Source organism: Chelonia mydas, chromosome 6 (genome assembly GCF_015237465.2).
Source record: "Chelonia mydas isolate rCheMyd1 chromosome 6, rCheMyd1.pri.v2, whole genome shotgun sequence".
Classification (NCBI taxonomy): Eukaryota; Metazoa; Chordata; order Testudines; family Cheloniidae; genus Chelonia; species Chelonia mydas.
Genome location: NC_051246.2, coordinates 69,493,528 through 69,515,519, shown reverse-complemented (window position 1 = coordinate 69,515,519; position 21,992 = coordinate 69,493,528). Strand labels below are relative to the sequence as shown.

The following is a 21,992-nucleotide window of genomic DNA, read 5'->3' as shown; positions in this document are numbered from 1 at the left end:
GCTACATTGCACTGCTGTAGTGCTTCAGTGAAGACGCTGCCTATGCTGACAGGAGGAGTTCTCTCCCTTCAGCACAAATAATCCACCTCCCAGAGAGGCAGTAGCTAGGTCGTCCGGAGAATTCTTTCTACAGTGGGGGTTTAGGCCTGTTTAAACCTGTTTTATCACTCAGGGGTGTGGATTTTTTGCACCCGTGCACGACCTAGTTATACCAGTCTAATTTGCTAGTGAGGACCAGGCCTGAGCTAATTACAAGTTGGGAGAGATTGTTAAATGGAAGAGGTAACATGGGAGACAGTCACTTGAAATGAAGTGGGCAATTGGGAGTTAGGTTGTTATGCATGAAGGGTTTGAAGTGGGCAATTAAGGGTAGCGTTACAAATTGTAATGAGCCATAAAACCAGTGTCCCTGTTAAGTCCATGGCTTTTGGTGTCTACCAGAGTTAAGAATTTAAGTTTCCAGTCTCACCTTTTGAAGGTGTTCTCCTCAAGGGAAGCCTGTACACTGAAAGGTCAAATATGAAGTGATCACTTTGTGAAAAGAGTTCAGAGTAGCAGCCGTGTTAGTCTGTATCTGCAAAAAGAAAAGGAGTACTTGTGGCACCTTAGAGACTAAATACCTTTCTTAGTCTCTAAGGTGCCGCAAGTCCTCCTTTTCTTTTTGTGAAAAGAGTTTTCCCACAGGTGATTTGTCTTTTATCATTTTTCTGTGTGAGTTCATTTGAGAGCATAGTGATTTTCTGGTTTCACCAACATTGTTGTTGGGGCATTTGATGCACTGGATGGGGTATGCTAGGTGTTACAATGAGCATGTGTAGGACCCATGAATCTTGAAAAGTGTGTTGTGGGTAGTATTGATCATCAGAGCAGCGGAGATACGTCTGCAAGTTTTGCATCTGTTGTTCCACCAACAGAATAAAAGGTATTACTTTACTTGTCTCCTTCAATTCTGTGATATTTCTTTGTCTGTAATATAATTTTTGTACATTGTATCAGATACATTCCAAAATTTCAGGGAATGTTCTAGGCATCAGTGGGGAGAACCCTATAGATTTTGGTGAAAAGTGGAAAAACTGAAAGAGGGAAATGGGGGATACATGGAGTTCTAGCATCTGGTTAGCACCCAGCAGCTTCAACCACCTGTTCAATGGTCTGAAGATCAAAGAACCAGTTGATGGCAGCCATTGACACCTTCCAGCATAACAGTAGCCCCCATCTCAGCTCTGCGCATCCTCCCAGTACAATTTAAAAATATTGACACCTGAATTACTTCTCTCCCAGGGAGAGGGAAGGGAAAAGGAATAAAATGGGGGAATGGGGCTTACATAGAGCACCTGGCATGGAGGGGAGACTTGGGGACATTACTGTCTGAGGAGGGAGACATGGGGGACACACAGCCCCTGGCATGGGGCAAGTTTCCCATCTCCCAGGGGAATGCTCTAACTACCAGACTGTAGAGTCATTTTCATTATTTCTCTGGCCAAATGGCTATCCATTGTCATTCACAGTGACAATTCATAGTCATTCATGATGACAATGGATAGTCGTTTGGCCAAAGAAATAATGAGAATGACTACAGTGTGGTTAGGGTACTCACCTCGGAGGTGGGAGAGCCAAGTTCAAGTTCCTGCTCCAATGACTATTTCTAAAAAGTGGAACAAGTGGAGAAATTGAGAGCGCCCCACACCTGAATATCACATACCCTAGTGGCTAGGGCACTCTCTTGCAATGTGGGAGGCTCAAGTTCAAATCCCATTTCTGCATCAGGCAGAGGGGGAAATTGCATCTAGGGACAGGTCTATAACTAAAACTTAGATTGACCCTAGCTACATTGCTCAGGGGTGTGAGAGACCTAGTTAAGCCAACCTAAGCCCCAGTATATACATTGCATAGCTCAATGGAAGAATTCTTCTGTTGACCTAGCTACTGTCTCTTGAATAATAATTCCATCGGTGTAGCTGTAGCTCTTGTAGTGTAGTCTCAGGGTCCCACATCCCGGTGAGTGCCTCAACAAGTGGGCTAAAGTTATAAGGGAGGTGGTGGTACCACCACTTTTTCTCCCATCCATTTTGTCAGCCCAGTCATAGAATCATAGAATATCAGGGTTGGAAGGGACCTCAGGAGGTCATCTAGTCCAACCCCCTGCTCAAAGCAGGACCAATCCCCAATTAAATCATCCCAGCCAGGGCTTTGTCAAGCCTGACCTTTCCTTTACTTTTGTCAAAATGCTGGAAATTGGAAACAAAAAAGTTCATTTTTGATTCACCAAAGAATTTTGAAAAATGCCTTTTTTGACATAGCTGGGCCTGTATTAGAGGTTTTTCTGGCATAGCTGTGCAAGCTAGGGGATGGGGACCACCCCCTCCCACCCACCCCCACTCCTGGCCAACAGAATTGTGCCAACAAAACTATGTAGGGTAGAGCTGGCCTGAATCCTGGGTTTGTTCACTTACTGAAGCAGTAGCTCTTGACCACCCTTTTCTGGAAAAAGAAGGAAATTGTATTTGCACGTTCATTCAGATTTGTATTTTCTCACCTTGGTCCCATAGTGTTCTTAAATGCTAACCTAGAGAGGAAATATCTTCTCCCTTCCCCCCGAGCAAGAGGGAAATTCAACACTGAGGTTCATTCAGTCTTGGCTCTCTTCCCTTCCCCTTAGTCCTGCATTATTATATCTTATCTGAACATCACCTGGATTCACCATCCTTTCTTAATGTGAGAGGGAGTTCAAGTTCTGTGATCACGCAATCTTATGTTCTTTCCTGGTTTCTCTAGTTTTGACTAGAAAGGACCAATTAGGATAAAATAATGCAAATCCTACTGTTGCCCAAGATATACGTGGGCACTCGCTCATCGAAAACTCTGCCGAGAGACCCTCACCAGCCAGACTCATTGAATATGGGGAAAAATAGCAACTACTTTTCTATTTCTTAATCTGATCTTTTGCTTCTTCCACCCCATCCCTTTTTTTTTTTTTTGGTTTGATGGCACTTTCCTGGTAATAGTGGAAAATCTGCTAACTGCCTCCTGTTCAAGTATTTTTCCTGGGGCTGGTACCAATCAGGAGCTGGCGCTGCACGTCTTGCATGAAGCAAAGGGAAACATTCTGGTGAGTCCTCTTCAATCTTCTGTCTGTCTTTTGGGATTGTGGGAAGAGACCTTAATGCTCACTATAATCAAGGACTGATTGCACCAGCAAGAAGCTTATTTGAAAGAAGGAAGCTTGCAAAGCACTACACAGTTCTGCCAATACATCTGAATCCTAATGCTCATCACCTCTTGCTGTCGCTATTCCGAACATGGCCCCGCACAGCTCTGCTGATTGCACCTCTATTTTGTCCTGCACCATCCTTGCTATTTCAGTCTTTGGCCTCTCCTAAGCAGAGACTGCTAAAAATGTCGAACTGCAGGAGACTGTATGAGGTTTCTGTTTTTAGCTTGCAGGGATCAAGTGGCTGAGATTGCTAAACTAAATTCACTTGCCATCTAAATTGGAAGCCAAGTCTCATGTGAGGGAGCAGTGTCTACTGGTTTTACAGCATGGGACTGGGAGTTAGGACTCCTGGGTTCAATTCTTTCCTCTGTCATTGACTCTCTTTGTGACCCTAGGCAAGTCACTTAACCTCTCTTTGCCTGTCTGTGAAATGGGTATATTTACTTACCTTGCAGCAGTATGTAACCATTTATGTTTATAAAACACTGATTTCTCTGGTAAATGCTGTAAAATTGCAAAGTGTAGCTGTTTAGTGCATCCACCTTTCATAATCTTCTCTAACTTCAGCCCAAATGGTAGCTATAGTTTAAGTGCAAATAAAAAGTGGCTACAATTGAGTGGCTTTATAGTCTCTGAGATAAATTTCTTCTGCTGAGGTGATCCTTCCATTTTATTTCGGAATATTGTTTACTCAAGTGAGCTGAGATTTCTAAACACATTTCAATGGTGTCCTGGATCTGCAAAGGAGTGGAGGCCAGTGGGAAGTGGCTTTATAAGAGAGCACATGCTACATGGGATCATCACTACACAAGATAATACTTCTATAGGGCCTTTCATCTGTAGGAGTAATAATCCTGTCTCTCAACACCTTTTATGAGCTAGAGTAGGTGAGTAGTATTTTACCCAATTTACAGATGGAAAAGTGGAGGCATGGAGAGTTGAGGGCACTTGCACAAGGTACCAGAGAGTCAAGAACGGAAAGCTGTTGTCTTGACTCACATTTCGCTGTTCCAAATGCTAGAGCATAGGGTGGGAAAGAGAGCTTTTAATATGATTAACCTTCTGGTAGAGGATGATACGAAGGGGATTGCCTGATGTTCTTTGTTGTAATACCTGTATAAGTTAGTGTCCTACGTGAAGCTAATTCTGTTATTGTACTGTCTCTTAGGCTACTTTGACCAAATTGCTGCTGAAGAGGCCAATGCGATCGCCATACCACCCACTGGCAGACTATCACTACACAGGTATGCTGAGGGGAAGGCAACAGATAACTCAGCGCGGCTGCCTCTGTTTCCTTTGTAGGTGGCAGCCCTAGCTGCAGATAGGGAATTTTTTCCTGATCCTCCTTCATCCTTTTGCACAGCAGGTGATGGTGGTTGTTGCTGCTCTTTTAATATTGATATAGTGTCATCCTTTTTTTTTTTTTTTCCCCCCAGGAAGCTTTATAGGAATCAGTCGTCATCCCTTTCCCGGATGAGTGCAGTGGTGAATTGCAGGGATTCTTGCCTGCAGCTGTCATGACACTTAGGATTGGCTAGTGTGCTGCACGCACCACAAGTCCATTAGTCACTGAGCCACTCTTTTGTATACACAGGCTTGTCAAGGGACTAGATGTCTTCACAGAGAGTGATCACAGAAGGGAGGCTTATGGGTGGTGGAAGGACTGTCCAAATCTCAGGAATGCAATCTCTGTGGCATGAATTCATAGCAGGGAATTGAGAGAGAGTATTAGTGGGAGAATTTCCAGTTGCTAGTAACCTATGCTGCTTACAGTAGGATGTTAGAGAGTACAGACACTAGCAGGTTATTGCATCTCATTGTTTCCTCTATGGAAGGAAAACTGCAATGTCGGATGAGCTATGTCTGTCTGTACCCTCACTCAGTATATAACCAATTGCAAGATAGTAACTTTCGTGACCCAGGATGGCCCTAGGCAACCCTGGGAGACCTTGGTCTGGTGAGGGTAGAGAGAAGCTGAATAGCTCCGTCTCTAGTGCACAAAAATTACACGTCTGTTCACATTACAAGTACAACGGCTCTTTGACACAGCCACAGTGGAATGTACTCTGGTAATGTGGGTAAAGAAAGAATGTGGGAGAGCTAAGGGACGTTCTGGATTGTGTGTTATTGTACTAAGACTACTTCAGATGTGTAATTAATTGCATATAGTTTGGGCTGGTTTTATTTAAGGGAAACCTAAAGAAAATACAACTAGACGAATAAAAGCTTGAAATGAAATAGGTTTCAGTTTAAACTTCTTTACTTATAGGATCGGACAAGTGGAAAGTTGATGAGAAGAAACTTTTCAACAAAGGCATTGCAATCTACAAGAAAGACTTTTTCCTGGTCCAGAAACTAGTAAGTTACTCCGCCAGTTACTTAATGCACTGTGGAAGGGTTGACCTGAGCTGATGCAGTTGGTGCTGACAGTGACACCATCAACACAAAATATACTGCATTCCCTCTTGGGTGCTGTGGGGTTTTGTGTGTTTGTTTTTTCTTCCTTTCCCCCGACTCCCCAAATTTCCTTTGAGTGATTAAACTTAAAAAAAAATTGAAAACATAGTGCTACTTATTGATTTCCCTTCCCCCCACATTAATCAATCCAATCTCCCTCATTTAGCCCAGGACACAGATCAATTACACAGAATATATTTATAAAGTGATGGGAGTGCTCCAGTAACACTCAAGTAGCCCAGTTACAAACCTGAATAAGAAAAATTCCCATTGTGGTAAAATGTCCCATAAATTACTCCTGACAGAATTCTGCACCCCCGGCCTGCATATTTCTGTGCCCCCTGTGAAGAAAAATGCAAAAGAAATCTGTGGGGGGACACGTGCCTCTACTCCGGTAGCCCAGGTAGCGTGTGAATTCCAATGTGCCTGGCCCTGGAGCAGCCTCTGAGATGCAAATCGCTGCAGAGGGAGAGGGGCTGGGCGTGTGTGCCTGGAGGGGAGATGTTGATCACCATCAGGGGGCGGGGCTGGGTTTGTGTGCCTGCCAACAAGTGAGAGAGACTCTGTCTCTCTCGCTTGCTACTGTGGCTCACCAGGGGTGTGGAGGGATAGGTCTTTTCATTATGCATGAGGAAGGCTCTTTCCCACAGGCAGAAATGTAGCAGCCTGCCTGCTACTTAATTGATCTCATTCTCTGAGGCAGAAATGTAGCAGCCTGCCTGCGTAGTAACATTGTTAATGTTCCTGTTGTTGATTAACTGTTTCTGTTCTCAGTCAATTCCCCCAGGAGGATAAAACCTGTAAAAGGTTTAAGGCCCCTACATTGCCAGAATGATGTAAAGGAGCCTTATTATAAATGACAGTAAGGGAATCAGCTAAGAAGATCTATGTGCTTTCTCACTTTTTTCCTGTGCCAAAGTGTCACAATGGTGTTTTAGTACAGCTCAGGATTTATTTTACTTACCCATTTAAAAAAAAAGAGTTTGAAGGCAAATAAAACATTTATCAAGCAGTGAGTTAAAGGTCAGGACAATCAGAAGCAAGCACTTCCCAAAGTACCCAGCCAGGTCCAGGACAATGATTAGCAAAACTGTATGGCTTTTATGTGTGAAAGTCTCTGAGCAATTTAAAATGACATTCTACTTTTTGTTGCTGCTGCTGCTGCTGTTTGGTGTTCTGTAATGTAATTTAAATGAAAATCCAGGATTATAACTGGAGTACAGGTTATTAGTTACCAAGTGTTTGTAACTTAACTTTCACGTGTTTAGGAAATGCTGAATAGTTATTGTGACTTTTTTCTATCTTGTAGTTTAAATAAATTAACAAAACAAGTGAAACTGGTGTGATTATATTGTATTATTTTGACAAATAAAATATGCAGAATTTTGCTGAACATTTAATTTTTTGGCACACAATTTTTAATTTTTTGGTGCAGAATCCCCCCAGGAGTAATAAATGCATTGGTGAAATATTTAGTAGTTTTACTTCCAGTGTTCTATAAAAATTAGAGACAGTGAAAATGTCCTCTTAGTAAATGCCTCCTATCCATTTTAACCTATCATGAAGATGTTTTCATTGGAGGTAAAGCTACAGAAAAAAAGAAAGGCAGGAGTAGTTTTCAAATTTCTCATGAATAAATAAATGTGCAAAACTTTGTATTAACTTGTGAAAGCCTAGGCATTAACAAAAGCTAATACACTGCCTCCAAACTCTCAAATATGTCACAGATAGAACATGTGTAATTGTCCTTGGGTCTGTTGATGATCAGGTGTTCCCAGATGGGTACAGAACTGAAAAGTTCTGCATGCCTTCCTCCCTATCTGTTAGACTTGCTTTTTGGTTGTTCCTTAGCGAATATGTTGTTGGAAATTAAATACCTCCCAGGAAGCTGTAAGTCTGCTCTGAGACCTGACAACTCATTTGCAATGTTGCAGATACCCTTATGGAGCGCACATTTCTCTTTGTATGTCTACACTGCAGCTGGGTTGCAAGCCTCCCAAGCTGAGTAGACAGACTCTCACTACCAGGGCTTGAGCTTAATGAGCTCAAAATAGCAGTCTGGTCGTTTCAGCTCAGTCTGCAGCTCAGGCTTTTAAGTCTAGGGGAACGCATGAGCCTGAGAGGCCAAGCTCCAGCCGGAGCCACAACATCCACGCTGCTATTTTTAGCATGCTTGCTAGAGCGTGTGTCCACCTGTGCTGAGAGAGACACCCTTACCTGCAGTGTAGGCATATCCTCAGGCTTGTCTACACATAAACCCCTACAGTGGCACCGCTCCAGCTGCACTGCTATAGCGCTTCAGTGAAGACACTATCTGTGTTGATCGGAGGGGTTCTCCTATCTGCACAGGGACTCCACTTCCCTGAGAGGTGATAGGTAGATCGACAGGAGAATTCTCCCATCAACTTAATGCCGTCTAAACCAGGGGATAGGTTCGTTTAACTGTGTCACTCACAGGGCCGGATTAACTCTTCTATGGGACAGGGGCTATTACATTTTGTGGGGGCCCCCCCGTATGCATGTATTTTTCCTGGGAGGGAGTTTGGTGCAGGAGGGGGCTGGGGCAGGGGATTGGTGTGCAAGAAGGCGCAGGGTCTGGGAGGGAGTTTGGGTTCAGGAGGGGGTTCTGATCTGGGGCAGTCGGTTGGGGTAGAGGAGGGGGTGTGAAGTGTAGGCTCCGGCCAGGAGGCGCTTATCACAGGCAGCTCCCGGCCTGCAGGGCTCAGGCAGGCTGCCTGCATGCTGTGGCTCCACACTGCTCCCGGAAGCAGCTGGCAGCTAGCACGTCTCTGCGACCCCTGCGGGGAGGGGGACAGCACGTCTCTGTGCAGTGCTCGCGCCCACAGCTCCCATTGACTGGGAACCCGCTCCCCACCAGGGGTCACAGGGACGTGCTAGCAGCCGGCTGCTTCCAGGAGTGGCATGGGGTCACAGCATGCAGACAGCCTGCCTGAGCGCCCCACTGCGCCGCAGGACTCTTAGCGGCCCGGAGTTGGAGATCGCTGCCTGTGATTTATTTTTGTGGGGCCCCCCTTGAGCTGGGGCCCAAGGCTGCAGCCTCTAAAGCCCCTGCCTTAATCTGGCCCTGGTCACTCGGGTGTAGATTTTTCAACCCCCAGAGCGACATAGTTATACCAGCCTAATTTCCTAGTGTAGACCAGGCCCCAGTGCCAGTTCTGCCATCCTGGTGTTGACTAGTACCATATTGTGCAAGTAGCTCCATTGAAACTTATGGGATTATTCAGCCTAAAGTGCTGCTCACTGTGAGTAAAGGTGCCGGAATCTAGCCCTAAGAAATTCCAGTGGAGGCTAAAGAAAATGGTTGTGGGAAACATAACAACGTGTAAAGAACTTAAAACAATTTTCATATAATAGAAAGATATTGTTGGAAAAGAAAATTACAATGTAAAGTGACTTGTAATTACACTTTTAATGAATATTAATACACCTTTTAAAAGGAGTTTGCTTTTTTTTTTTTTTTTTTAACACTAGATAAAAACCAAGACGGTGGCCCAGTGTGTAGAGTTTTACTACACATACAAAAAACAAGTGAAAATTGGTCGGAATGGGACCTTAATCTTTGGGGACGTTGATGCCACTAATGAGAAGTCTATGAAAGATGAAGCTGAGGTTGATATCAAGGTAACCACCCAACTCCCTTTCCTGCTTTTGGCTTTGGTGCCAAATGCGAACTTCATGGACTGAATCACAGTTCACTCTTTCTAATTTTACTGTTGCTGTATATATACAAGAAATAATAAATATGGTCCTAACTATTGCATAGATTCCGTAAGTAACTCTTGTGTTTCTAAGGCCATGTCTACACTGTCACTTATTTCAGCAAAACTTTTGTTGCTCAGGGCTATGGAAAAAACAGCCCCTTGAACGACATAAGTTTTGCCAGCATCAGTGCTGGTGTGCACAGCGCTATGTCATTGAGAGATGCTCTCCCGCCGACATTGCTATCGCGGCTTGTTGAGCTGGTTTTATTGTGTCGACAGAAGAGCTCTCTCCAGTCAGCATAACGTGGCTACACGAGCGCTCTTACAGCGGCTCAGCTGCGCCACTGTAAGCTTGTAAGTGTAGACATGGCCTAAATCTCTCTCACCTGCTGCCGTTACCAGCAGAGACAAGTCAGGCTGAAGTTCACTAGGCCCAGCCTCCCATCCTTTTTCACATAATTACTTCGACTTGCTGTAGAGCTGAAGCTCAAAGAAGAAAATATTAACTCTGTCCCTTTACCATTTCTTCATGTGAAGAGTTCCCATAGGTTTGCACGTGTTCTTCCTCCCAGAAAGGAGAATTACAGTGAGGAACATACACACGTGGAGGAGGTGGCTGAGAAGGAGGAAGAGTTGGATGACAGGAAGAGCACAGTGCCTCTCAAGGCCACACAGACACTACAAGCCAACGAAGTGGTCAGTGGTGCACTGAGCTGCATGTACTTCCCCCCACCAGTCCTTCCCACCCCGCCCCTGGTTAACAGTTTGGAAAATGTTGAATAAAAATAGACAAGTCCAGACAAAGTGTCTTCATCTTTAACTTTTCCTGGTGGAAGGAGCTGGAACTGGAATAACTCTGAATATTACCAGCATCAAGATGGTGTTCTATATGACTTGATGGGCGGGGAGAGGTGGTGACTGGGAATGTGATGAATTCCCTGGGACTGATGCTCGGAGAGGAGGACAAGTGGTGTTAGAAATACCAGAGAGAGTTTCTCATTAGGGATAGCTTGAATTGGAATACTATGGGGTGAGAGTTCAGCCAGGAGCCTTTATTCCAGAGCTGCTTCATTTTCACTTTGCTTTAACAACTGTCTCTTTGCCATGTAGGTCAATGAGGTCCTTATTTCAAGAAGCAAGGAGTCTAATGCTGCAGGGGAAGCCAGCACTAGGACTGTAAGGAAGCCTAAGGAGGCAGCAGTGAAGTCTCAGAAGACTCCTCCCCCAGTACAGAGGAGGAGACGGAAGCCAAAGCCAAAACCAGACACAACCAGTAAAGCTCAGAACCAGGAGAACACGTTTCCATGTAAAAAATGTGGCAGGTAAGAGAAACGCATTGACAATGACAATCACAGGAATGTTGTACAAAAGGAACATTAGCTTGAAAAGCAGTTTTTGTGGAGATATTATACAATAAATTGTTGGAAATGCTGGCAATAATATGAACAGTTTACCACCACTGGTGGTGTCTTTCAGATTAGATCTTAAAAACAGTTGGTCCTTAATGACTTGAGGTTGTCAAAGGTCCCATAGAAGTTTTCATAATCATAGGCATACTAACCCAAGTACGCTGTACAGATTACAACTTGGATGATTATATTCTGCACCCCCCCATGTATTCTTTAGTGTTGCTGTGCATTGCTGAACAGCTGTATGGTCCACCTCAGCAGTGTTTACATTTCACTGGTGTGTTGAGAGATTCCTGTATAGTGGAAAAAGCACTTTAAGAACTTTTCAGATGACTAATACTATAGGCATGTAGGGCATTATCGTTACTATAGCAGCAGGTGCCAGGGAAGGGGTGAACAAATAGTTTGATAAAATTTACTCGTCTCTTGTGCGTATCGTAGATGTATTACTTTCCCTCTGTGGCTCCAGCCAAGAAAGTTCAGTTTGCTGCCTAAATTGCTTAATCCCAAAGAATAACTAGCCTCATAATACCAGGAGTTCCTCACCATTTTACATATAGAAGCGGGATGGTGAGGAGATGGGGAGAACCAGAAGGAATGACATCTTTGTCTAATTCAGTGGTGGTGACAGGTTTCCATGGTGTGGCACTGGCAGGACACCTCTCCACTAAACCATGAAGTAGCACAGCTTTGAGAAGTCACACTGCCGTATTTCTAGCCTGGACGCTCACAGGGCAGAAGCAGGAGGAAAATCTTAATGGCGTTCAAGTCTATTTCGTGCAACTAAAATTGAGAAATGTATTCCGCGGGGGAAGAGGATAGAGAGGGAATGGAAACCACAAAGGGCAAAAGCCCAAAACCATTGACCCTGGGGGAAGAAGTGCAGAAAGAGGGCACTGGTCATTGTTTGCTTGCTTATTTATTTGTATTACAGTAGTGCCTAAAAAATTGGGGGCCTTTCTTGCACAGCGGTGTACAGATCCATAGTGAGAGATGGAGCCTGCCTCCAAGAGCTTAGAATCTAAATGGACATGACAGATAAAGGGTGGGAGGGAAAACCAAGGCCTAGAGAGGTGAAATGACTGCTCCAAGGTCATGCAGCACATTATTGTCTGCCAAAAACAGAGCCTAGGTCTCCTGAGTCCTAAGTTAGTGCCCCATCTACTGCACCACATGGCTGCGTATGGAATGGGAGTGAGAGCAGTCGTAGTTGCAGTAGTCCCATCTTGGTGGTGGTACAGGGTCCTCCTCTGTCGTCTGTTGACTTCAAACCAGAGATGCAGCTGCCCCTTTGGCAAGGGCGGGAAGAGGAGGTACGGAGAGACTGAACAGACAGGTTCACGTGTGTGTTCTTCCTCAGGATCTTCTCCAAGGTAAAAAGCCGCAGCGCTCACATGAAGAGCCACGCGGAACAGGAGAAGAAGGCAGCAGCACTGAAACAGCGAGAGAAGGAGGCGGCGGCCGCGGCGGCCGCAGCAGCAGCGCAGCGGGAGGAGAGCAGCGACATGGGGAGCAGCAGCAGCAGCAGCAACAGCAGCGACAGCAGCAGCTCGGATGAGGATGGGGAGATTTAGCCATATCCCAGGGGAAGTCGAGGGAGCAGCAAGGCTGGACCCCGCCTCTCTCTCGGTGTGTTTGCCTCCATTCCTGCACTTTCCTTATCTGGGCTGAGTTCTACTAGGCTTCTGTCCATTGCTGCCATTTCCTCACCCCACATTCTGCATCTCACCCTGCCAGTATAGACTGAGCCAAATCAGTGGATAAAGAGATTTGTGTGAACCTGGATATTCTTTTTTACAAACCAGATTTCTATTTTATTTATAAAGGCACCTGAGGTACGTAATAGAACAATGTCATCAGGAGCGGAATTTAGTTCTCCTGCAGATCAGTCAGGGCGTTCTCCTTGTGCTTGCCAAGACTCATGGCAATGAGACTCTTGAGTGTAAAAGCTTCCAGATCTGAGCAAGAAAAAGATGCTCTGCCCTGAGACTGTCTGCATCTAGTTACTGTGACACCGGTGTTTTGTAGTGATTGCTTTCCATAGCAGATTCCTGTCAATGCCCTTCCTGCTTTCCTCTCTGAGCGCTATCCAGGCTCTTAGCAAGTTCTGTGGAAATATGAGACATACTCTGGGTATGACTGAAGTGTGAGGGGGAGGGGTGAAGAACACTCACCCCACCCCTCTCCTCTGAGAGGAGATTTCTATTTTTCTGTAGCAAGGGGATGCCTGATATTTCCTGTGCCATTAAGAGTTCAGTAGTGGACATATATCCTCCTTTGCGATAAGAGTAGCCACAAACCTTAAAGATCTGGCTATATTGTGTACAGAAAGCGAAGTAGTTATTGGGTCACTTTTAGAAAAATTTGCCCCCTCACAAGTACAATTTGAAAGGCCTCTAACGATCACATCTGGCTTTAACTCATTACAAAAGGGAGCAAGGTTGTTAATGAGATTTGACCCAAGACACCGTTTTTGGACTGTGCACGCCTCACAGAGATGGGAAGGTGGACTCGGGTCTCTTCCTCAGGCTTCTTTACTCCCTTCCCCAAACGGCCATTATGCAGGGGGATGCCTATTTCCCTATTGGCCTTTACCCATCCCTTTAAATGGCCACCTACAAGAGTTACACTGAAGAAGCTGTGTGTCCTTCCATTCATTCCTTTGTTGTGATTGGACAGCACAGAATGCTTGGCTATCCCATCATGGCCCCCTTACCAGTAAAATGTACTCTTCATGCAGAGCTGGCATTGAAATCGCTCCATTAGCCAAAAGTCCAGGCAGCTAGGCCTGGTATTAAAGCAAAGTGCTAAAAGAAAGCAAAAATCGGTCAGCTGAATGCTAAAATTACACAGAATCTGTCTGTACATATATACATAGTGTTCACATACCTTTATTTCATAAAACTGTAAAGAATCCAGTGTAGTTGCAGCTGTGTTGGTCCCAGGATATTAGACAAGGTGGGTGAGGTTCTATCTTGTATTGGACCAGCTTCTGTTGGTGAGAGAGACAAGCTTTCAAGCAGGGCTGCAAGTAGAGCTGTACCCTCCAGTACGTAGTACCGGCAAGAGATTTTTAGTGGGTATGGGGTACCGGAACGACTTGGGGCTACTTTCCCCCCCCGGGGGGGCGGAAGCTGCACTCTGCTCCTTAAAGAAGCAGAATGCAGCTAGGGAGGACATTCATTCTTTATATGGCTTTAACAGCACAATACATATGCTAACAAACTTAAACAAAGCCTTTGTTTAAGTTTGTTAGCATATGTATTGTGCTGTTACATTGGTCAGGAGTCCTCAAGAGAGGAGGGGTGGGGGGACAAAAGGTGTTTAAACAGTGTTCTTGATTCTGTTTCTCCCCATTGGTCTAAATTATCCATGACATCCATACTGCATCACAACAAGTCCAAATCATTAGAGTGATTGTTTGGATTCGGATGTCAGCCCAGTTCTGTAGCCTGATGGGAATCAGGTGTTGTCCCCAGTGTACCTAGAATTCTTCTTTGTAGCCAAACTAGTCTAACATACATTTTGTTAATTGGAACTGGAGCAGCAAAACAAAGAAAACAAATGCCTCATTTTCTAGCTTTGTGGGTGATAGAACTATAAGTGAAGATTATAATGCTGGACATTGACAGCCTTAAACCAGCCAGCTGCCTCAGGAATCTGCCAACAACTTTGCTGAAAATATGTTCCTCCTCTTAGCAACGGAGCTAAGACTTATCACACATTTGCCCACCGTTATTCGAATGAAGTTCCTTCTGATCTGGCAGCTCAGGCATTTTCAGTTTCATCCAGAACAATTTACAAACTTGGAACCTAATCCTGTAAACCCTTAATCATTTCATCAACCCCACTGAAGACAATGGGACTATTTGCATGACTATGGACCTCTTTTATGGGCTGATAAAAGTTTCAGGAGTCTGTTCTTTTAAAGGAAGTTGAATCCCCCATTGAAATGCAATGTTTGGGTACCATAAAGCAGTTAAATTTTGTCTTTTAATAAGTCATACATAGGCTGAAATGGCTCCTCACCCAACTCCCATACAGACTGAATACTACATATTTGGTGGGAAAGTGAGTAGTTAAGCTGTCGATGTTTGTGTATACAAAGTGGGGTGACGGGGGGGGGGGGCGGGGAGGAGTCACTTGGGGAGGTCATGTGCCTCCCCTTGTGTCCCTCCCATGAGTGCAGTACTGGCAAGAAATGATTTCTACTTGCACCACTGCTTTTGAGCCATACAGAGCTCTTCTTTTTCTGAAGAGCTCTGTGTGGGTCAAAAGCTTGTCTCGCTAACAGAAGTTGGTCCAGTGCAAGATGGTATCTCACCCACCTTGTCTCTATAAAGAATCCAGTTGTTTCCGTGTGCTGTATCCGTTGCACAAGAGCGTTAATTGGCTCCTTTCGTGGCCTCTGCCCTTCATTATAAGTATAGGGTGAAGAAATGGGGAGATTGGCAGGAGCCAGTGAAAATAACTGAAGAGGCAAATGGGATTTAGTGGCAACAACACTCTCTGCAGTGAAGCATCCGTAGTACTGTAGAGCATTTGTACATGCAGGCAGCCAATTCTCTCTCCCACCTCTGGAGGAACATCATGTGCTGATATTTATGTGGCACTTAACTGCATGAGCAAAGAGCCATAGTTAGTAATAAAATGTTTAAATGTGGCAGGGAATTGCCAGTTTTCTGGTGCCAGTGAAATGCACATCAGATCGACGTGCAGTTCTGTAGTGGCATCTGGTGGTCAGATAAGTTAATTGCCTGTGCATTCCTGAGCGGTGCTGTTTAGCTAGTTCCAGCTGATGGCAGCAGGCTGTCCCTGATCTGGCTGACTTGCAATAGGCTCTCCAAGCTGCCGGATAAGTTTCAGGTAAGCATGCCTTTGTGCTTGTTCATGCCTTGTGCTTGTTCAACTACAATCTAATATAGGTCAGATTCCAGCCTGTCACCTGCCTGGCCTGGCTCTTTTGCCCCATGGCACCAGAGCTTCCTCCACAGACCTTGGGACCATCTCCTTTTTTGGCAGCTACAGTTGTTTCACTGCCTAATTAAGTCCTCAAGCCATATATTTGGTACCCTACTCTTTAAGCTGTTCATCTCTGCACAGCTCCTTTTCTTTAGTTAGGAAGGATTCTTCTTTATAATAAAAATAAAATATTGTTAATTGGCTACTATTTTTTTTTAATGTTAATCATTTTAACTTACAAGAAATGCCCCTCTCCTTTCACCAGCATATTTAGCTTCTGTAACTAGCCTGGGCTCATGCCAGTTTGGGGATCAGAAAGCCTGCTTCCAGTCCAGAATCCAGATCTCCGTTTGCAATCATATAAAATCCATTTGTCATTGTGTGAACTGGTCTGGACTGGAATGTGGAAGCAGATGGCCTGTCACCTGCTATTAATTATTCATTAGCAAACTGCAGAGAATCAAAAGCAAATAATTTTCACAAGAAAAGTTCAAGCAGCAAATCTTAAGAATTTAAATATTAATAAAGATTATTTTCATTTTAAAATTGCATGTTCTTCGCTATCCCAGCAGTGCTGTAAATAACTGAATATTTGGAGTGCTCCTGTCAAGGAGAGGAAAAAGTCAAAGTAACTGTGTATTATGTTCTACTCTAAAGAAGTCACTTCTGAATTCTTCACATCTGCTAATGATCCATTTTCAGAGTTGGACATAAAATCAAGTAAAAGGTTACAGTGCAGTTAAGCCTTAAAATGGCAGTTCTTTCCAGAAGATTGGAAAGTCACTAATATTAAAGTGTCAGACCCTGGGAATTATAGAGTAATGCAGCAGTTTAAAAAGCAAATAGGATGATTTAGGTGCATTTTAAAAGGGATTGAAAATAATGCAGAACATATTATACCATCATATTGAACACCTGGAGTACTCTGTCCTGTTATAAAGTGGAGATCAAAAAGGCCCAGAAATAAGCAACAAAGATAAGTGGAGATACACCTGGACTTATATGGGCTGAGAGAGTGAGCAGTCACTAGGATCATTGTGTTGGAGAGGAGGCTTGACTGTGGTATTGAAAATTATAAGGGGAAACTTAACAGTCTCTCTCCTTTATTCCATAATAATGGAACAAGGGGGCAGTCCCTTAAATTCAAGGGCAGTGCAGTTAGAACAAATAACAAAGAAATACTACAGCATGTAGCCACTCTGGAAATCATGACATCAGATACCCTGGCAGGATTTCAGAAAGGGCTATATAAGATCAAAACCTCTAGAATTCTGAGGTAGGAAAACTAAGATACGGCTAATTAAATTGTATGGGTCAGAAAATAAAGGTGCTTTTTGCTTTCCCAATGAGAACAGTGCAGAGTTAGCTAGCTGAGTGGTTCTTTACCTTCCCCTGAAGCTAAGTAAAGATGCCAGACGAAATGGATAGTGAATCTGCTCTGCTGTGGAAAATCCTCCATATAGGACAGGGATTCTGGGACACACCATCTAATGTGCCCCCAAAATGCCTGTTCTCCCTTTCTGAACAGAAGTTAAATACAGTTCTTTGTCTCTTACTCTCCTTTCCTGATTATGCACTGAGTAAAATGATTTAGTATTTTTAAAGTGCTCCCAAAGTGTGCTTGATGCTTTAAAGAACAAATAAAGTCTAGTCGCTGCCACGAAGAACCTACAGTCTAGTTGTAGCTATATACATGGCAAATGGTGATCGCGGTCAGTCGGGAGGGGAAGGGGTGAGGAAGTACAGGGTGAAACAACAAGATCATGAAATTGCTCTATGCATTGACTTAGTCTTCCTTATGTGATTAATAGCAAGTTCTTGCACTGATATACTGTCTACTTCTAGGAGCCAGTAGACTAGCTCCTTACTTTAGATCTCCTTTACCTCTTATCCCAGGGGACATCCATCTAGACATGGGCGCTGATTGATTTTGCTCTGTAGAAAGGGTTGTTTTGTTTGTTTTAAAAATGCGCAAAATTAGTGGATGTATTAGATATTAATGAATCAAGCATTTGTTGTTTTTTCATCCATGCAGATTTCTTCTCTCCTAATCTTTTGCAGCTTGACAGTCTGTTCTAATTCAGTATGTGTGGCGGTGGAATAGGTAGAATTAGCACATTTGGTGGGGGTTGCTTAACAGAGAGGACCTTTTCTATGGGAACAAATGCAATGTTTAAACAAAATCCCCTTGCAGATTGCAATTCTGCATGTGCAAACATAGTGTACTAGCCTTTTCACTGTTGGAGGTCAAGTGAGAATGTAAACCTACTTGCCTTTTGGCCATATTTTAAACATTACACATTTGAATCTACCAGACACTGGATGCCATTGAGATGTACTGACAGGGTGCGTGTGGGAAATCTCTCTTGCCTTCCTGTACTATTCCTGGCTTTATAAGCACTCAGTGTTACACCTGCTGTCTGGTGTGATCTGCATAGGGACAGCATTTCAGTTTTGTAGCAGTGTGTTTGTTTCTATACCTGTAGTTATATAAGGAGATGCAAATCTACTGTCGCTCTGGTATGTTGCAATTTAGCTGCAATTCCACATTTTTATTTATTCAGCGCAGTTATTTCAGGCTGGACTGAACAGGTAAAACTGATCTGAGAGAACTTAGCTCTGAGGTAAATGTATCTCAAGTCTACCAAGATGCTACGAAATAATAACAAACAAAAAAGCCTACAATGGCATATAGTGTTTTGAAAGGCTATGCAGGGGTAAATATGTTTACTAGCATGGCATTTTGATAGCTAGAGACTAGTAGAAATACAGCTATTTGACAGCAGGTAAAGGGTAGCTTTGAAATCTGAACCTAAAGTCTCTTTTAAAAATATCTGTTCATCCCTATGATGATGATGAAATGTGAAATTAAAGTTAGCTAACCAGATTTCTGGGTGGCTGATCGTTATTTATTGACTTTACGAATTTAATTGGATGAAGCTTTTAGTTATAGTACGCTAAGATTAAGAATAAAATGGCGGACACACAAAAACAAGTGTTTCCTAAGCCAAACAGAATGCACCTTTTTACAAATGTCTCTGCCTGTTACCTGGTGTACCCATTCTACCAGTCACCAATCTAGAAAATCATAATGATATAAAAGTCTCCTGCTTTTAAAAAGTTGTGGAGATTTCGTCCATAAAGATCTTAGTTTCCTTTCAGTATTTGTCTAGAACAGGGGAACCTGATGTTATGACAACGTTCTAGCCCCATGATAGTGTCTTCTAAGCAAAGTTCTGTAATTTACTGATTAATCCTGTCAGTTAAAAGCTAGAACATTTTCCCATGCACTCTTTTCCTAACATGCCCACACAAACTGTATTCTCCTGTATTATCTTCCAGTGTACACTTTTGAAGTTTATTAAGTTTCCCAGAGAATAGGAAGCAGTGTCTATATTGCCAGCTTTGTTTTGCGTGAGTAGTGTGGTTTTTTTTTTGTAAATTTTCCATTTGGGTTCAGCTGCTTCATTCACTCGCATTCTTTCCAGTGTCAGTTGTTGGGAGAAATACAAAATTCTAATCCCCAGCTGTCCAAAAAAAAATAAAAATAAAAATAAAAATTCTTTCTGGAGCAGGGGATTCCATCAACAGCTGAGCCTGGAAAATCCCAGCTCCTTAAGTTTGGGAGAAGGCATATATTTTTATAAAATGTAATTGCATATTTTTAAAAACTTCTTTCCATGTTCTCCAGCTTCTCAAAGTGTATTATTTTTCCCTTGTAGCTTAGATTTGATACAAATAGGGGTTTTTTGTGCATTTTACCCTTTTTTGTTCTGTTTTACATTTGGTGATGTACTGTACAGGAACAGTCTCAGCCTTTGTAATTACTGTATAAATGCTTTATTATAAAAAGTATATTACTTTTATTTTAACAAATGAGCAGACACTGCCTTTTTGTGTGTTTGCTGCTTAGGGCACCTTTTAAAAAGACTGTTACATATTAAAATAGTGTACATATCTATATAAAATATTTACCTTTTTTTTGCTGTACAGTTGTGATAGACCAGACTGAATTTATTTTTTGTGCTCTTTTTATAAAATATTAATACACTAAAGGAAATCTTGCTGATGTGATTGTAATGTACCCATGTAACTTATTTACTTAATGTCCCTCTGTATCTTTTAAAACCTTTTATTAAATAAGGTTTAAAAATAAGTTTTATAGATGAAGTTTCTGTTGTTTTGGTTGAGTATTTTAAGATAGAAGGTGGAAGGGGCTGTATCTCAGTTGTTATGGAGTCTTAAGGATCCTTAAATGTGGTCCATGTAACACAAAGACGACAGTTCTGGTTCATGTTACCAGTCTCCTTTGCCTTGTATGATCAGTGACCCAAAAATGCACATTAGCTCTTGCCAGTCCCAGTCACCCCAAGGAATCCTCAAGAGCTTGTCTCCATTTTTCTCTATACACGTTTTTCCCAAGACAATACATTGACCTGCAGCAACTTCATCACATCCTGGAAAGCAATTAACAGTGAGAATTTTGTCTACAGTACTGCTCCTGAAGCTGCCAGAAGGGTTGCAGTAAAGCAATTCAAAATTCTGTTCTTCAGGACAGACTAAACATCCTCCCAGCATGGGAGAGAAGGACCAAATCCGTTTCAGATTCAGATTCTCTGTCTGGTTAACACAGCACTGGTCCTAGGAGATTGCTGTTCTTTCCCACCCTTTTCAGAGATGCCGGTTCTGGTATTCTAAATTATAGGCTTTCAGTTTATGTATGCGAAGTAGAAAGCCTAGTGCAGTTACAGAAGCCCATGAAAAGTGGTTCCAGGTCAACTCCCAAGATGTAAATAAGTGATAGGATTCTACTTCCGTCATTACAAGCACCTACAACCACAGCTACATGCCAAGTGCTAAGGGAGACAAAATGGTGGTGGCTTGACTCCATTTCAGTGACAGGTGCAATCCAGGAAAGATCAGTAAATTGGTAGCATTGGAAAAAACATGCTAGAATAACTTGAGCTAACAGAAACACATCTCCCATGTTTGATGCTTGAGTTATTCCAGCTGCAAACTACATATTGACCCATAATTTGTTCGTTTACATTAATGTCAGGTTTGGGTTTGTTTTTTTTTTTTTAACTTTTCCATTTTGGCAAATAACCACTTGGAAATAAACACGTGATCTTTTATCCGGAAATTACATCATTATGTCTCTTTGAAGGACTTTGATCTTGTTTACTTGATGAACCAGCACAGCTTTGCTTGTAGCTGGTTTCATCTTAGCTGTGATGCCTCATAAATATAATAATTCCTGTGGCTTAAAAAGTCTGTAGTTACTGTAGTTAGGGGTTTATGTAGTGCTCATTGTAATTGCATCTAAGTGCCTGGATTCGATTTAAAATCAACAGTCACCAAAACGGGTGCATCATTAAAATGTTATACAGTCAGTGACTTGCTGGCACGCTAATAAATAAATAAACTGAGTAAACAAGGGTACCTCACACAGTTAAACTTAAATTACTTTCTCCTGTGGCTTGTATAGTAAATGTGTAGCTACCTAAAACCTTTATTCCATGGCAGATGGCCAAGCTGGGTTAGAAGAAGGTTTATCTACAACATAGCTTAGACACAGCTCTACAGCTGCAATGTAGATGGGGCCTAAATGAGGCAAGCTTCTAATCCAAGGCAGTGGTTAAAGAAGCACCTGTGGTATTTTGTTTAACTGTTGTTTTACAGGGAACAGAATTGCTATTGATCCCAAAACAAAGTGCTTACTTAAACAGTGTGGCTTTTAAAACAATATAGTCAAAGTCTGAGGGACATTTGTCAAAATTAGACCTACATTAGAATGGGTCCAGTGTCGGCCTTGAAAAGTAGACTGTGTAGCCCTGAAATGCTTAAACCATACAGAATTTTTTATTTAGCTAAGTTTGGACCATTACAAAGGGTCACAAAGATCAAATTTTGAAGTTTCAAAATGGGACCCACTTCCTTTAAGAAAAGGAAGCAACTGGTTAAATCAACCATTCCCACTCTTTTCCCCCACCTAATTTGTGTATTTTTCCATACTTAGGCTGGTTACTAAGGCCAGGGCTGTGCTTAAAAATATTGTCAATCCAGTAATGTTGGGTAATGACATTTTTATACCATCAACACCCAGAGTTTAGGAGGTGTTATACTGGCAAAAACATGTTTTTGCTAGTAGACCTTAGTTCATTCAGGGAACTGGTATAAGCTGTGTCCTCAGTAGGACAATTTATTGCCATAGCTATCCTAGCAAAC

The 21,992-nt window shown here is 42.8% G+C and overlaps 1 protein-coding gene across 4 annotated transcripts in view; it reads left to right on the top strand.

Annotated features, from left to right (window-relative positions):
* The window catches only part of MIDEAS (mitotic deacetylase associated SANT domain protein), a 109,266-nt gene extending 89,346 nt beyond the window's left edge, over positions 1 to 19,920 (top strand). For all 4 annotated transcript variants that reach the window (XM_037900364.2, XM_037900363.2, XM_037900362.2 and 1 more), the window contains 7 exons: positions 3,006 to 3,109; positions 4,383 to 4,458; positions 5,484 to 5,572; positions 9,164 to 9,313; positions 9,931 to 10,089; positions 10,504 to 10,715; positions 12,163 to 19,920. In XM_037900364.2, coding sequence (XP_037756292.1) covers positions 3,006 to 3,109; positions 4,383 to 4,458; positions 5,484 to 5,572; positions 9,164 to 9,313; positions 9,931 to 10,089; positions 10,504 to 10,715; positions 12,163 to 12,376 — 1,004 coding nt within the window. In that variant the 3' untranslated portion in view covers positions 12,377 to 19,920. The remainder of the gene's footprint in view (positions 1 to 3,005; positions 3,110 to 4,382; positions 4,459 to 5,483; positions 5,573 to 9,163; positions 9,314 to 9,930; positions 10,090 to 10,503; positions 10,716 to 12,162) is intronic.
* The last annotated feature ends 2,072 nt before the right edge of the window (positions 19,921 to 21,992 follow it).